This window comes from Phyllostomus discolor, chromosome 2 (genome assembly GCF_004126475.2).
Source record: "Phyllostomus discolor isolate MPI-MPIP mPhyDis1 chromosome 2, mPhyDis1.pri.v3, whole genome shotgun sequence".
NCBI classification, from domain to species: Eukaryota; Metazoa; Chordata; class Mammalia; order Chiroptera; family Phyllostomidae; genus Phyllostomus; species Phyllostomus discolor.
Window position 1 is genome coordinate 114,420,471 of NC_040904.2, and position 17,944 is coordinate 114,438,414.

A 17,944-nucleotide genomic window follows, 5' to 3' on the forward strand; every position below is an offset into this window, starting at 1 on the left:
GGGGAAGTTACTTCCATTCCCATGTCTTAGAGCTGATCACAGCTACTTAACATATCTATGCAACCAGCCAAAGGCTATAGATATGTTAAATGACCAACCCAGAGGTTAGCTGCAAGGCTGTTGCTATGCAAAACAGCTCTCAATGGCCCTGCTTCATTTGTCCCTTCCCCCAACCCACACCTTGGGGTGGGGAATGGAGACATCTTAAAATCTCCTGGACACCTTGAGTTCTGGACGCCATTTCAAATGCCTATTTGGGGCCCCCCTCTTGGCTGCACCCTGTAACATTGGGAGGAATTTCAGTGTAAAGGCAAACTGAGAAATATTTTAGTAACGGGAGAGGGAAGTAGGGTGAAGGGAGAGTTTTCTTTTCAAGATGGGAGACTTAAAGGCAGGCGTGGATACCAATGGCAACCATCCAGGACAGAGGGAGGAACAGGAGTTGCAGGAGAGCAGTGAGAGTAGTGGGGGGGACAGGCTGGAGTAGACCAGATGCAGGCTTTAGGGAACCAGGTGGGGTCAAGCCCTGCTGGGCGGCCTGGCAGCTCCTCTGCTGTCACAGATGCAGTGACAGGCCGGGAGGTGGTGTGGGGTGGGGGCTGCGAAGGTTCTCTTTGTTGGCTTCAGTTTTCTCAGGGAAATAGGAAGCAAGAGGGAAGAGAGGGAAGATGGAAAGAGGTGGTAGAGGGTCCAATTTTATAATCATAAATCTCTTTGGAGTCAAAGAGGAGAGAGGGCTTGGAGCTCCCAAGGCAAAGCAGCAGCTGTCTTAACTGTGGCGAGCCCTAAAATTCACAGGATCTTCTCTTCTGATTTTGTCTTAAGATTCCTGGATGAGACACAATTCTTTGGACATTGCAATCATATTTCCTTTCACCAAAGAAGTGACAAAGTGCCTGTGTAAAATGAGAGCTGGGTAAACTGATGGCTCTTGTGGACAGGCTCCTGCACACACAGCATCCATGGTGAGGTACCTGGGTGCACACACACACACACACACCCCATTAGGTGAACCCATGTGGATTTTCTTGAAAGCTGTGTTTGTATTGACAGGATCCTTTTCACTGGACACTACCTCCAGGTCACTCCACGTCAGCGAAGAGCTACCTCCCTTGGAAAATCTGTGCTACAGAGGATGAGGTCAGAAAGGCCATATCAAATCAGTTTACTTCCCATACCAGGAGAGACTTTGTGGACAGAGCTGAAGGTAGGCATGTCCATTTCTCTTTTTTCCTGCTAATGTGTCAGGCACTAGAGTACCAGTTGCCTTTTTTCTTGAGGAACTCACAGGATAGACATAGAAAAAGGCAATTTACTGACAGAAACAGTCAAGTATAAAAAGGTGCTTGTTGTGAGAAATGCAGGGTGCTGCAGGTGTGCACAATGGGAGATCTAGCTGAATGTCCAGTTGTGCATATCCTTTCTAGAGGGGAGGTCAGAAAGGCTTCTTGGACTGAAGGACAAGGACAAGTGAGCCAGGTGAAGATGAAGGGATCAAGTTAAATATCCTGTTTCCAAATCTTAACTGATTTTTTACTATTTTTAAAATTAAAACTTTTTAAAATATAGTTTTTGATTATGCTATTACAGTTGTCCCACTTCTCCCCTTCACTCCCCTCCACCCTGCACACCATCTTTCACCCACATCCCCCCTTTAGTTTATGTCCATGTGTCATAAGTTCTTTAGCTTCTACATTTCCCATACTATTCCTACCCTCCCCCGTCTATTTAAAATTAAAACTTTTATTAAACCAGTTCATGCATATGCTTAAAAATAGTTCCCTGCAGGCTCGTAATAAATAGCAGCAGTTCCTTTACCCATGTCTCTCAGGCCCAGCCCTATTCACAATGACAATCATTTTCAGTCATTTGAACTGTTTTTTCTTATGTCATCCTCTGTATTTTAAAACAATGTGCTCATACTGCTATTTTTAGTCCATCAATTTTAGGCATTATTACTGACTTCCCATTATGGCCGTTGAGGATTTGGCTCCCCTATAACATTTCCACACTCTTCTTCCATCCTTCCTCTCAGTATCACAAAATTGTGGTTAATTTAGTTGCAAGGGTTTATATTGTGATTATGATGAAATGATATATTATGATATGTAAACATTTACTGCTGAGCCAGGTGGTATTTTGTAATTATGTTTCTTTTTACTTTTTGTTTTATTTTTTACTAGAGTAAGTAATTGTTTTAATTTGCTTAGTTTTCCATGTGTCTGTCACTAATTTGTTTTTCAAATATTTTGTCACACACTTACTGAGATTTTTCCCCAAATACAATTTCAGACATTCTTATCAGTTAGAGATTTTTCTGGAGAGCTGACACCCTCCATCAGTGTCCTCTAATTTAGAAGAGTTGCTCTGTAAATGTGCTTCCCAACTGTGCCCTGGGACTTCCTTTTTATCATTCTGGGCATTTCTTTGGCTTTTTCCTGCTCTGAGTCCATATATTCCTCTGTGTTGTTCCCCCTCCTCATTTTGTTGAAACACATCTTCCAGTAGTTCCCTATGAAAGGGAATGTGGGAAGAACTTTTTGGGGTATGTTCTTTCCAACAGAAAATGTCCTTATACTTGTTTGATAGTTTGTTTGGGTATACAGTTCTAGTATGACAACCATTTTCTCCCAGGTCCTTCAAATGACTTGTAGCACCATGACTTGTATGTAAAAGACTCACACCAGTTTGTTTCCTGACTCTTTCATAATTTTTTTTTCCTGGACATTCTCAAGATCTTCTCTTTATTCCTGAGACTGCAAAATTTCACATTTGCATGCATTAGTGAGAATCTCATTTGTTATGTTAGACCATCAGGACCTTTCAATCTAGAGACATATGTCCTTTGGTTTTGGAAATTGCTCCCATATACCCTTTTCCTATGTTTTTCCCATTTCTTTTCTCTGTTGTCTTCTGTGACTCCTGAAAGTTAGTATAAGCCTCTAATTTTCTTACATCTTCTCTCCTAGTAGCTTTCTCTTTGTATTTTAATTATGTTTATTTGAAATATTTTTAACTTTTTAACCCAACTCTTATATTGAATTCCTAATTTCAGCTCTCATGTTTTTAATTTCCAAGCTCTCTTTCTTCATCTCTATGATTATTTTATAAAAATAGCACTCTGTTTTGTTTTATAAATGCAGTAGTTCTCTTATAAATTCTAGGATATTTATGATTTACTTAATTTTTAGTGTTTTCATCTGTTCTTTGCTTCATCTCTATTTTCTCAGTGTCTTAATGGTCTAATGAAAATCTTTTTTTATTGTTTATATTTACAAGGGAGTGAAGGCAGATTTACTGAAGCTAATAAAACTTAAGTCTCATATCTGTGAGCTCTGTTTTTTTCTTTAAATGAGTCATCCTAAGTATTAAGCTCCAAGATTCACAAAATGTACAAGGGAGGTATTCAAATCTGATTCGAAACTACATACAAAGATGGTGTTTGACTTAGGTGTTGAGCTCTCTTTTCTGTTGGGAAACCCCCAAATGCCAGTATTAATAGACTAGTTTTTCCAGAAAGGTAAACGCTTGCCTGAGAGCAGGACTAAGCACAAAACTAGGGTAGGGACTGAGGGCTCCCTGCTTGCTATGCATATTCTACCTGAACCCCTCTTTTTATTCTGGTCCAGAATCTCACTACACCCTCCTCCTGTTACTGGGATACTGGATTCCAGAGCTTCTTTGGTTCAATTTTGCACTGAATAAATCTCTGGTTAGGAAGGGGATAGAATCAAAAGACCTCCATATTGCAGATAAACATTAAGGGTCATGGAAAAATATTTGATATGTCAGCGTTGTTTAGTACTTTTGTTTTGTTTTTAAACATTTATTTATTGATTTTTAGTGAGAGAGAAAGGAAAAAGGAGAGAGAAAAGAAAGATCAGTTTGTTGTTCCACCCATCCATACATTCATTTGTTGATTTTCGTATGTGCCCTGACCAGGGATTGAACCCATAACCTTGGCTAATCAGGATGATGCTCTAACCAACTGAACTACTCAACCAGGGCTAGAAATGCCAACATTCTTAAAAGATAGCATTGCACTTCCAATCAAAGCTGTTCTTTCAGCATGTGCAAATTACCATGTCCCCTAATCTGAGTAAATGCCAAAGACCTCTCAAAGACACCCTTCTAAATCTCTTAATTCCACCCATTTCTCTTCCTCCCTGCAGCTACTGCCTTAGTTCAGGGTGCCCATGTCTCTCCCTTGGATGACCTGTAATCCAACTCCCTTTTGTGCTTTTATCTCCTCTAGTACACTGTCCATACTATGGCCATAGTGAGTTTCCAGTGTGAAATTGACATCACCTTGTAGCTTGAAACTCTCCAATAACTCCTCATTGTCCTTAGGGTGCTGTACACTATGGTCCTTGCCCACTGCTCCAGCAATTTCCCTTGCCAGTCCCCACATTATGAGACTGATTTCCTTGTGTTCTCCAGACTCACCAAGCTGCCTGCAGCCTCATGCCTCATACATACTGCTGCTCCCAGTGGACTGCCTCTCCCTTCCTTCTTTTAGCCCATGTCCGTCCATCATTTAAATCTGAATGCAAACTCCATTTCTCTCCCAGGAGTCTTCTCTCATCCTCCAAGTTTGTATTGATGGCCCCCCAATATGTTTTTATAGCTCTTCTTCTGTAGCATTTATCACATAATATTGTAATTATCTTTTTTGTATCTGTTTCTCTAATACTTTAAGCTTCAGAAGCTCAGGGATCATGTCCTACCTGCGTATCCTCATTATTGAATTTGTGGTGAATGAGTGAGAATCACTAAAAGGTGCTTGTTTTCTTGAGAAATTCAGGCTTGGAGAACACTGCTCGGATGATTTAGAGCAGCAGATAAAAGCAACAGAACTGGTTCTCACTTGGCTATAGGTTATGTGCCAAGGGTCCTAGTGGTTTTGGATAGTACTTGCTGTAGATTTACCTTTGGACTAGGCCTTTCAACAGATGTCATACCTAATCTCAAAGGGGACAGTTCCTCTCTTTGGGCTATAAGGGCTACAGTATATGTCACTGTTATCAAGTGGAAAATAAATGAGCAGTACCTGAGCTCCTGAGAAGCAGGAACAATCCAGACCTTGGAGGGGTGGTTAGCTTTGGGCCAGGTTGTCTTGTCTGTCTGTACTTCAATAGCATTAAGGGTCCTTCAGATGTTGGTTGGGCCCATATGTAACAGGAACTTCTCCCCTTAATAATGCCAAAGGAACTCATTAACATGAAATATTATAAAGGCAATGAAAGCATTAGTTGAGAAGAACTAATAATGAAGAATTATGTTAAGCATACATCACATAGTCAGTCATTAGTGTGTGCTTTAGATTAATTGCTAATCCATAGCAATTATGCTCTGATTTTTCTTTTGTTCACTCATTAATTTAGTAAATATTTAATGAGATCTAATACTGTGATAAGTACTAAGGATCGATGAAGAATATGACTTAATCTTTATCTTCAAGGGAACTTCTAGTAAGTCTAGGCTCTGATTGTCTTTCCTGGGTCTTCATCTCCAATCACTCTACTTCTATGCTGGTCCATTCTGGTCCACATGGGCCAACCCCTCCAGACTCTAATTTGTTTCTCCTGCTACACCCTCAGCTACTTCTCCCCACTCTGCATACCTTACACTCCCACCAGCCAGATTACATTTCACGAACACACTGTGTACATTTTGCTTCAGTGTTAGTTCTTTGTGAAAGCATGCTCTTTGCTATGTCTGCCTTTTAATTCTTGTCTTCCTCCCCTTCCCCTAATAGAGCTCATTACATTCTCTCTGGGCTTCTGTAGCACCTTATTCAAGGCTCTGAGTCAATGATGCTTAAGTGTATGAGAAGCTTGTTCACAATATAAGTGCCTGGGTCCCACTTCTAGAGACTCTCAGTGTCTGGGATGAGGTTTCAGCAGGTATGATTTGGAAAAACCATCCAGGTAATTATGATGGATTATCCATGTGCTAACTATTGTTCTAAGTGTTATGCTTGCAAAACATCACATTCCATATGTGTTTGTCCAGTATCTATCTTTCTAATCATACTTGTTTGAGGTTGTCTTAAGGTAAGACACTGAACACCTTTGCTTTTGAGTAGTAATATCAAGTATTTCAAAGGAATTTTTCTCCTATAAAGTTATTAGTAATTTACAAAAATCAAGTTATAGATGGTACTCACTAGGAACAATGCCAGATAGTTTTCCAAAAATATGTTAAGGGATCTCTGATTTTGAGCCCTAGAGCTTCCTCCTCTCTGTAACCTTGTCTTCTCTGTGGGCAGCTTATGGCTTCATTGTGAGGGCCATTGAGTACCCACACCCTCTCTTCCTGAGTTGTCTAAATCAAAAGCATGCTGATTGAGACTGAGATCATTTTAAAAAAAATCAATAATAAAATGCTCCTGGGTGCCAGTAGATGACATCACATATTGTTTGATATACAATGTACATTTGAATGTATTTTGAAAAAACTTCTTGAGAAACTAATGGGAACAAGAATTGAGTTTACTTTTAATAGTACTTGGCACTGCTTGGACACTGCTTGTGACATCCATGGTTTCAACATCTTTGTCCCAAATGAAGCTGGGGTTGTGTGATATGCTTGTGCACCAACATTTTGTTGCCAGAACTAAGGGAAAACTCATCTAAGTGAGATAGCTTATGACCATCTTCTCTGTAATCTGATAGAGTGCTTATGGCACCTGGTGTTTGGTCAGTGCTTAATAAATATCTAATGATTATAGATTTAATGAATGTTTGTTAGCAGACTTATTTCAAAGAAGTAATAGTGCTGTTGTCCACTAATTACAATGATGTTACCTATACCTCCATCAGTAGGGGGTAAGCTTTGAATGGTTCTTTCCAGGTAAGGGCAGTGACATGCAATGCTCCACCTAGGGCTGCCAGATGCAGCACATAAATATACAGGATGCCCAGCTAAATTGGGATGATACATAGTAGATAAATACCAAAAACTTATATAATCTTACACTAAAAAATTATTCATTGTTTATCTGAAATTCAAATTTAATTTGCATCCTGTGTTTTATATGGCAAGATCAGCCCTATCTGAAATCTCTCTCCCTGTGCTCCCTACCCCTGTCTTCTGTGCCCTCAGAGCAGAACAGAACACTCCTAACCAATATAAAATGCATTCATCAGGAACTACTTCTAATCACTTGAGCACATACTTCCTGTGCCTAATAAAGCAGAAAATTATTTCTTGGTTGAAATTGACCATACCTCTAAAAACAAGAAGAATGAGGTTTAGTGTGATAAATTGGAAGCTACTGCCAGAGCAAAATGGAATGAAAGTATGACATTATTTAGCAGTAGCTGAGAAGGAGTAGTCATTGCCTTTTATTTCTACCCCTACCCCAGCTCAGAAGATTAAGCAAAGTTCTCAGATGTTTCTAGATTGGAAAAAGTTACTTTCTCACCCCACAGACACTGAATTTCGACGTAATTACCAAGTTCCAGCTAAAATTCCTGAGTTTCAGGACTTTAGTTTCAAGTATGGATGCTACTCAAGTCTGCCAATTGCTTCTCAGGGTCTAGGTAAGTGCACCTATAGCTTTTAAAGCAACTTCACAAATATTTTCCCCTTGCCTCAAGATTCCTCTTGATCTTTTAAAAAAGTATGTTTATTGTTGTTCAATTACAGTTGTTCCCATTTCCCCTGTCCTACCCACCCCCCTCCTACATTCAATCCTCACCACCGCGTCCTGTTGTCTTTGTCCATGGGCCCATTATACATGTTCCTTAGTTGACCCTTTCCTTTCTTTCCCCTGGATCCCCCACCCTCTCTGATCACAGTCATTTTGTTCTTTATTTCCACGTCTCTAGTTCTATTTTGCTCACTTGTTTGTTTTGTTGATGAGGTTCCACTTATAGGTGAGATCATACGGTATTTTTTGTCTTTCACCACCTGGCTTATTTCACTTAGCATAATGCTCTCCAGTTCCATCTATGCTGTCATGAAAGGTAGGAGCTCCTTCTTTCTTAGATTCCTCTTGATCTTAATAACAGTGGCAAAGTGTACCAGTGATTCCTGCATGGAATTAAAGCTATTCCTCTATGGTACCTAGCCCCAAACTCAGGAAATGAGTAAATCCTCAGGAGGATATATCCTGGGAGGAGCAGGTGTTGGGTTTGGGGAACACCCCCTCCATTATTACATGAAAGGAAGGATTCATTTGCTATAAATTGACAGAGAAAGGATTAGGTAGAAATCAAGTTAGTCTTGTCAATTACTCACTGAAAGTTTATCCACAAGGCACAACTTTCAAGCATCTTCAGATTAGAGGGGTGTGTATTTGTGTACATGTATAACCCAGATTTCTGTTGTTTTCAACAGAGAAGTTTTTAAAAGTTCCATGACCCAGCCACCTCCAAGCTGTTGGTTGAGAAGATTTTTGGGTGTCATTCTGGGATAGTGGTTGATTCCTGGCATGGAGTTAGGACCAAGTAGTACATTACACAGAAATCACTGAACAGACACTTAGTATCTGGGGTTAGAAGGTAGCTGACAAGTTACTTGGCCTATCAGAGTTGTCCAACCTCTGGCTCACAGGCTGCATGCAGCCCAGGACAGCAGTGAATGTGGCCCAAAACAAAATTGTAGATTTACTTAAAACATTATGAGATTTTTTTTGTGATTATATTTCACAATGTATTTAATGTGTGGCCCAAAGATGCCAAAAGGTTGGACACCCCTGGACCACCATGTCCTGTGTGAGTCACGACTATACTATCCTTGCCAAGGGGTGAATTATTTCTGCTCAAACTCTTCAGGGGAGTGCTCATCCCCAAGGAGGTCCTTCATTCTTAGATATTTCAGTGGCAATTTTAGTAGCTTTTCGAAAGTTCTGAACAGCTAGAATCTTCCTTGTTCAACTTCTAGCCATTGCTTCTCTTCTTCCTCCAGAGTATAAGTCTATTGTTCTGTGAAAACCTTATGTATGCCTTCTAAGTCTCCTGCACTTAAAGTGTTTCCAGACCCTATAAACACTCTTCTTAGGATGTGGCATCAAGTCCCCTCATCAGCTGGTCCCTTCATCTGGCCAATGGTCCATTTCAAGGAGACACCTGGAGCTTAAGCAGTATTTAAGTTATTCTTAAAGTTTACAAAGACTGGAAAAGTTGTGGACAGATTCTCACATCATCTTCATTGCTTTTTAAAAAATAACTCATGACTCTCAGAACCCACATTAAATAAGCAACATTCAGAATTGAAGGTAAGTGGTCTGCACTTCATACCTCCATTAGTCTGAAAATGCAATGAGTGCTGACTGCAGGTGTCGTCCTTCTTCCAAACTGCTCCTCCTAAGGCACCTGGGGGAGGCCCCTTTATGTGTCAGTCCCAGTCTGCCCAGGAGGTGGCATGAAAGGGTAACAAAGCAGGTGGTAAATGCTACCATCCTAACATGCTGACCTGCAGAAGAGGCAATTCCAGGAAAAACTTCTCTGAAAACAGTAGTCAAATGCAACCTTCTGGCTATCATCTCCAACCCCTCCTACCCCACAGCACAGTGCTGAGTCCCAGCCACTCTGCCTTCCTGAGTCACTCACACAGCACCTCCCATTCCAGAGGCATTCAGGATGCTGAGTAGACACCAGGTGGGGCTCAGGGTTCTGGAGACATGCTCAACAGATAAGGACGGGAGTTCCTCACTCAGTGAAAGCCTCCACGTCTTTCTTTCCTGTGTGTCCCCTAGTTCCTTCTGTGCTGCACAGCCACATGAAGAGCCAGGCCCGCACAAAGAAGCAGACCACATACCAGAGTGATTATGGCAAAGCCTACCTGGATTTCTTAACGATCTTGAATTCATTTACTCCTTCTCAAATAACAGAGTACCTGCAAAGTGTTTCCTACACAGGTAAGATGAAGTCTTGAGTTACTTGTTCATGAATTTACAGGTCATCATACATTGCTTTACTAAATAGAAATTGTTCCAACTTCCGGCCATGGAAGTTAAATGTTCACACACACACAAACATAGTGCCTCAAAAAAAAAATCCATGTTTTTTGTGCAAACTTCAACCCATTGAAAATAAACTTTCTTTAAAAGAGGCCCCAGCAACTATATCTCCACTTATTACAAAGAAAACAGAGCTTTCTATACATTTCTGATTTCGCTCGCCTGTGCTCAAATTGGTCCAGGGCGACTTTTTCTCATAGTTAATGGCTTTCTCCAGTGCCTGTGTGTACTGTCTCATAATTTTGTTTTATTTGGTGTAATCTTTATTTCCTGTTTGGTGCTACTTTTCTGTGACAGGCTTTTAGGGTACCTGAGTACCTTCATGTGCCATATACTCAAAGAGAGCAAGCACCATGCATAGGACCATGTTGGTTCATTCCACATAACAGGGACTCACCCCAGGTGGAGGCCTAGTGACAGGAATCAACTTGGGAACAGCTCAGTTGGGGCAACTGGTCAGTGCGAGAGTGTAAAGTGCTACCTCAGAGAATAAGAGCTGGAGGACAGGAAGCCACACTCATTTGGCAGCAGCCTCTCAGCACCCAATGCTAGTGTTTGTGCCCTGCATTACTCCATACTTTTTGAACACATGGCCCAATGCAGACATTTATATAAAGTATATACATACACCACCAAACCAATGTATTATGTCCATTATAAAGCAGACAAAATATGAAGAAGGAAATAAGAAGAAACGTAACAGAGGTTCTAGTATTTCTGCTTGCACCCAGTGGACCGTCTAATTCACCCTACCTGTGTTCCTGCCCTTGTGAGGGCCACTGCCTCCTTTTGTGCCCTGTGGTCAGGCTTGAGCTCAGAACTTCCACCAGCTACTCGGCAATCCTCCCCCTTCTCTCTGCCTCCTCCCTCTCTCGGGTCCCCAATTTCTGTTCGTGGCCACGATCAGAAGAGCTGGCTCCTCTGAAATCCTTGCTGAAATACTTTCTTTCCTTGGTAGCTGGGCTATCCCACACCAGACTGAAATGCTGCTGGAGGCAAGACTGAAAGGGGATGTGAATGTGCTTATGTGTGCTTTGTGTGTGTCCATGTGTGTGTGTTTGAGGGAAAGGAGGTATTTTCCACCTTCACAGACTGAGGGCTGATGCCCCAAAGGCCCCTAACAGAGCTTCAGTGTTGAGTATCAAGGAGGTACCAGCAGCAGATGTTTTGCCTCTCTCTAAGGCAGAAGCAGAAGTCTGTAAGTCCCACAGGGTGCTCATTCCTGCTAACAGATGCCTCTGGGCCAGTCTGACAGCTTACAAGGACATTGAGGGGCTCCTTGAAAGGGTCACTGCTCAGGTCTTCCCAGGAGACAGAGCAGAAACATGCAGTGTTGTCCCTTCTCTGCCCATGTGAAAACGATGGTGGCCGCCGGGCCCCTCTATCTGTTGTGTGTGCCATTTGCAATCGGAGCCTCAGCTGTATCCCCTAAGGGTGAATAAAAACTTCTTAGGGTACTCTGGTAGCCTCTACTCCACTTGGATCGGCTTTCTCCAAGATTCCTTGGGTAAGTTGATCCTTCATAGAAACACTGTTCCCTCATTGGGCTTTTCTCCCCTGACAGTTGAGACATGACCTGTTAGCTGACAAGGCAGCTTTAGGGCTGGTCTAGGCTTTGGTTTCTTAGTTGGCTTGCTTCCCTGGTTCCCTTAAGACATCACTGGGGGCAGGCACCCCAATGCTAAGGCCCAGCACTGGCTTGGGTCATGTAGGATCTGCTTCCAGTTGGTTCTAGTTTTTCTTTCATAGCTTTGTTTTAGAATGGCCTACTCATCAACGCCAGTTGTGCCAGAGGCTGACAAGCAAATAGGAGGTTCCTTTTGAATTCTGAAGCCCCAAACCTCTTGTATTTTCCAATGTCTGGGTTGATGCTAATGCTTTTCAGATGGTGAATGTCTCAGCTGAGCTCTGTTGTGGTAGTGGTAGGTCTGAGTAGGCACACAAGCGAATAAATAAAAATTAGCAGATGTGTTAGCTGACTTATTATCACCTCAGCTTGTTATTTTATGGGATTATCCCTCTTAGACTGTACAGAAGCCTCTTCAGGTACAGATTGAAAGAAGGAAGGGAGGGGAAAGGATCAGCACCATGGCTCAAGTTGGTGCTGGGTGGCAGGGTGAGGGGGGATGGAGGAGACTTCAGGAAGATACAAAATAAGGCTTGGGAAGGAGGAAGGAGGAGTGGCTGATGGTGACCCGTTTGTTCCTACTGCCTCTGTGTGTCACTGTGCGGTATGAGTTTCTTCTGCATATACAGCTTGAGGAAGCTGAACTAGACGTCTGTAGTGGCCATTCGGTTTTCAAAATGGCTTTAATCTCCAAGTGATTCAGACACCCAACAGCTTACCTTCAGGCCTCTGTTAATGTACTGGTAAAGACAATCATTTCCCCACTTATTCCCTCCTTGAAAGACAAAATTATCTGAAATCTGCTTTTCAGAATTTTTCAGCTATGACTTCTTCCCCATCTCTTTCTCCACTTAAAATTCCCACAGATATGTCTATTGAAAGGGTATTTCTTCCTAGGGTATATTCAGTATTATTAAAAATGCATTTATTTACCCATTCAATACACTTCATTGGTTGAATATCTATAATGTTCACTTGATACAAAGATACATAAAGAGTAAATCCTCCTTCTCAGGGGACTCAGGGTCAGGGGTAGGAGACAGTACATAGTTATCCTAGCTCTGTAATTGAAGTACTCTTTAGGTCCATGAGAAGGCTGCAAGGGGTGCTCCCAAGCTTGTGAGATGACAGTGGGTTAAGGAAAGCTGTTCAGAGGAGGCCTTCTTTAAGCATCAAGGATGAACCATGTGACAAGGAGAAGCAGGTCCATTCCTAAGCAAAAGGAACAGCATACACAAAATCACACGGGCCTAAATCGCATCTATATGTAATAAATATGGATGTTTGGATTACAACTGGCAGTCTTTCTGAACAGTTATTTAAAAGGGTATTAAATTTGACACAATCTCATCTTTTTAATTAATTCATGCCAAACTTGATTCATCTTATAATAAGCTTATCTTTGGTATCAACAAACTTTTTTTTTGCTTCTCTTAAAATCAACTCTTTGGTATAAGATTGAAAAATGGAGACATTTTAGGCTTAAAATGCAAAGGACTGACAATAGTAAATATTGACACTATGGAGCAGTGCATTGCTGGTAGTTGTACAATGGTATAATCACTCTGGAAACAGATCTGGTGGTTTCTCACCAAGTTAAATATATATCTACTCCATGAGCCAGAAATTCCACTTCTAGGTACTCACCTAAGAGGAAATAAAATACACAGGCCCACAGGAGGACTTGTACAAAAATGTTTAGAATCACTGTATTCTTAATAGTCCCAAACTGGATACAACCCAGATCTCCGTCATAAACAAACTGTGATATACTCATATAATGAAATACTACTAGATAATAAAAAGAATGAATTCTAGATATATTCAGTACAAAGTATGAACCTCAAAAACAGTGTGCTGAGTAAATAAAACCAGATACCAAATAATACATTTTGTATGGTTTCATTTATTCAAAGGTCCACAATAGGCAAAACTTATCTATGAGGAGAGAATCAGCACCTTGTCTGTCCTGGGCTAGGAGGTATTGACTGGGGAGGAGCTCAATGGGACTTTCCTGGTGGTAGACATGATCTACACTCTTATATGGGTGTAGGTTGCATGTATGCAGGTGTCAAGCCATAGAGTTGCACTAGAAGAGCAGTGCAGTGCACTTTTTTTCATCAAGTGTACATTTTTAATTTAAAAAATGCTGAGGTCAACAAAGGTCTGGATAGCACAGGAATGGATCAGAATTAAATGGAGGTCACAAAAACAAACAAATGCAAACCTAATTGTAGAGAAAACAGGAACACACACACTTACACACACACACACCCCTGAGCTACAGATCCCAGCTGCCATTTTTAACATAAACCAGGATAGCATGTTATCACTTCAATTCTTCCTCTCTTTTGGTTCTTCTGGTTTGGGCTGGTTTGCTCATGCTAGGCATGAGCAAAGTTTTACAGCTCCATTCTGTACTATTTAAAAATATGTAATTAGAATTAGGAACCACAGATGTTCAGGCCAGGTAAGATTCTGTGTATTCCAGATGAAGGATTGGAGGCAAGGAAGTTGAAGGGCCTTTCCATGGTCATTTATCACTCAAAACCAGCCAAGCCTACCAACATTGGTGGAAACAAAAACAGTTCTGGCTTCTATGGAACTCTTGGATTAATGGTCTCTGTTATTTATCACCACTATTTACTACTGTGAATCCAGTAATGGAAGGGTAAGACTACAGCATTTACCAAGTGTCTTTATGGACCGGGCATTGTCTAGGTGCCCCACACACAGCATTCCTAATCCGTTCCCACACCTGTGCAAGGTGAATACTATTGCCTATATTCAAAGAGAAAAATACTTTTATAAAGGGGAGGCCAAATGACTTGCTAATACTTGCCAGTGCAGAACTGAAACCTACCTCTGTTTTATTCCAAAACCCATGCTGTTTCCATGAAGCCTTGCCAATCCCTTGAATATTAACTTTGCTCTTTTGAATCAATAATCACACAACTGTGCTTTTTTAGCTATTAGACACAATATCCTTCGATTATTTTGGGCTCATCAAATTTGTACATAGAGTTCTATTATGAGACATCTGCCTCCCTCCTAGAATTTCTCTACTTAGCACTTAAATACTTAAATGGAAAATTTCATCCTGTTTTTCTTCATAATTTTCAGACAGAAAACTTCTTGAACGCTTTCTTCACTCTTACCGTGATGTTGACAAGGGGACAGAGTGAAAAGGGAAAATGATCCAAATGAAGAAAATCTGAAAATCAGTGGAAGGGCCTACTGGGCCATTTCATCAAAAGTCAAGGAAAAACAATATTCAAATTATTCCAGATATGATATTCGTGACTTCATATGATTGTCTTCTCTCAACACTATAAATCCCCACCCCACCCCCCAACATAGCTCTAATTGTATCCAGTAGGTTTTGATATAAAGTTTCTCCTATTCTCTTTTGGATACTTAATTTGTGATTTTAATTTTTGACTTCCTCTTGAATCAGAAATTATGTGAAAGAGGTTTCTTAATTTTCCAATAATTAGAGGATTAAAGAAATGTTTTTATTATTGATTTCCTGTTTGAAAGTTTAAAAAAAATCTCTGCTTTGGAAAATTTAGCAAAATTCTATCTTATGTCAACTATCTGATTGATTTGTATATTACAGGAACATAAGAAAAAATGTATTTCATTGTATTTTTCAAATCCATGTATCTTAAATTATATACTTGAATTGCCAAATTCTGAAAGAATATTTAAAACATCCCCCCGCCAAAAAAATTTTCATCAATATATCCTTGTATTTCTGGGATTTGCTATATATGTGATTGCTATATTGTTTATCTATTCCTTATGAATTATACATAACTTCTTCATTGATTAACTTTCTCTCATTATATTTTCTTCTTTGATTTTATTAATGCTTTTGTCCTTGAGTTACATTTTAGTTGATATTAATACTGAAGTTCATTTGTTTCCCTTTGCATTTGCTTAGCATATGTTTGCCTTCCCTTAATTTCCAATCTTTCTTTGTAACTTTGTTTCTGTGTATTTCTAGAAATACCTTATGTCTGGGTTTTATATCATAACTGAAATCAGAGTCTTTGTTTTAGTCAGTACACAATAATTATGATGCCTGACATACTTAGTTGTATAATCTCTATATTGTTTTTTAATTTAAATTATTTTATTGTCATTCAATTACCATTGTTCATATTTTTACCCCACCCATCCACCCCACCCCCTCCAAACCCACTTCCCTCCCTTTCTTCCATCCTCCCCTGCAGTTTTGTCCATATGTCCTTTATAGTAGTTCCTGAAAACCCTTCTTCCCAATGTCCCCTCCCCCTCCCTCTGGCTATTGTTAGAGTGTTCTTAATTTCAATGACTCTGGTTATATTTTGTTTGCTTTTTTCTTTTGTTGATTATGTTCCAGTTGAAGGTGAGATCATATGGTATTCATCCCTGACCACCTGGCTTATTTCACTTAGCATAATGCTCTCCAGTTCCATCCATGCTGTGACAAAGGGTATAAGCTCCTTCTTTCTCTCTGGTGTGTAGAATTCCATTGTGTAAATGTACCATAGTTTTTTGATTCACTCATTTGCTGATGGGCACTTAGGTTGCTTCCAGCACTTGGCTATTGTAAATTATGCTGCTATGAACTTTGGGGTGCATAGGTTCTTTTGGATTGGTGTTTCAGAGGTCTTAGGGAATAATCCCAGCAGTGGAATTGCTGGGTCTAAAGGCAGTTCCATCTTTAGTTTTCTGAGGAAATTCCATACTGTTTTCCACAGTGGCTGCACCAGTCTCTAGGATTCTCTTTTCTCCACATCCTCTTCAACACTTGTTTGTTGATTTGTTTATGTTGGCCATTCTAACTGGTGTGAAGTGGTATGTCATTGTGGCTTTAATTTCTATCTCTCTGATGGCTAGTGATGCTGAGCATCTTTTCACGTGTCTCGGGGCCCTCTGTATGTCCTACTTGGAGAGGTGTCTGTTCAAGTCTTTTGCCCATTTTTTAATTGGGTTTTTTGTCTTCTTGGAGTGCAGTTGTGTGAGTTCTTTATATATTTTGGAGATCAAGCCCATGTCTGAGGTGTAATTAGCAAATATGTTTTCCCATATGGTTGGCTTTCTTTTCATCTTAATGCTGTTTTCTTTAGCCATGCAGAAGATTTTTATTTTGATGAAGTCCCATTTGTTTATGCTTTCCTTTATATCCCTTGCTTAGGGGACATATCCATGAGGATGCTGCTGCATGGACTGGTATTTTCCTGCCAATGTTCTCCTCTATGACTTTTATGGTGTTATGACTTATATTTAAGCCTTTTATCCACCTTGAATTAATTTTTGTGTATGGTGTAAGTTGGTGCCTGAGTTTCATTTTTTTGCATGTAGCTGTCCACATCTCCCAACACCATTGTTGAACAGGCTATTTTTGCTTCATTTTATGCTTTTTCCCCCTTTGTCAAATATTAATTGACTGTAGAGACTTGGGTTTATTTCTGGTCTCTCTGTTCTGTTCCATTGGTCTATGTTCCTGTTTTTATGCCAGTACCAGGCTGTTTTGATTACAGTGGCCTTGTAATGCAGTTTGATATCAGGTACTGTGTTCCCTCCTGCTTTGCTCTTCCTTCTCAAAATTTCTGCAGCTATTCAGGGTTATTTATGGTTCCATATAAATTTCTGAAATGTTTGTCCTATGTCTGTGAAATAAGCCATTGGTACTTTAATAGGGATTGCATTGAATCTATAAATTGCTTTGGGTAGTATGACCATTTTGATGATGTTAATTCTTCTGATCCATGAGCATGGTACATCCATTTTTTTGTGTCTTCCTTAATTTCTTTCTTCACTGTTGTATTGTTTTCTGCATACACATCTTTTACCTCCTCGATTAGGTTTATTCCTAGGTACTTTATTTTTCCTGTTGCTATATCAAATGGATTTTTTTTTCCTGATTTCTGCTTCTGGTGTTTCATTGTTGGTGTACAGAAATGTCTTTTATTTCTGAATATTGACTTTGTAACTGGCTGTTTTGACAAATTCATTTATTAGGTCCAGTAGTTTTTTGGTGGAGTGTATAGGATTTTCTATATACATTGACATGTCATCTGCAAACAATGACAGTTTTGTTCCTTCTTTTCCAATTTGGATGCCTTTTATTTATTTTTCTTGTCTGATTGCTGTGGCTAGGACTTCCAGTACTATGTTTAATAGAAGTGGTGAAAGTAGGCATTCTTGTCTTGTTTCTGATCTTAATTGGAAAGCTTTAAGTTTTTGTCCATTGATTATGATGTTGGCTGTAGGTCTCTCATATATGGCCTTTATTATGTTGAGGAATTCTCCCTCTATTCCCACTTTGCTGAGTGTTTTTATCATAAATTGGTGTT

General features: G+C 40.1%; 1 protein-coding gene across 4 annotated transcripts in view; it reads left to right on the plus strand.

The window, feature by feature from the left end:
• TEX26 (testis expressed 26) overlaps positions 1-15,316 on the plus strand; it is a 34,660-nt gene extending 19,344 nt beyond the window's left edge. For 3 of the 4 annotated variants that reach the window (XM_036018371.1, XM_036018372.1, XM_036018370.1), the window contains 4 exons: positions 1,054-1,207; positions 7,371-7,547; positions 9,707-9,868; positions 14,721-15,316. In XM_036018371.1, the coding sequence (XP_035874264.1) occupies positions 1,054-1,207; positions 7,371-7,547; positions 9,707-9,868; positions 14,721-14,782 (555 nt within the window). In that variant the 3' untranslated portion in view covers positions 14,783-15,316. The remainder of the gene's footprint in view (positions 1-1,053; positions 1,208-7,370; positions 7,548-9,706; positions 9,869-14,720) is intronic. The other variant, XM_036018373.1, reaches the window with a different exon arrangement.
• Positions 15,317-17,944: the final 2,628 nt, after the last annotated feature.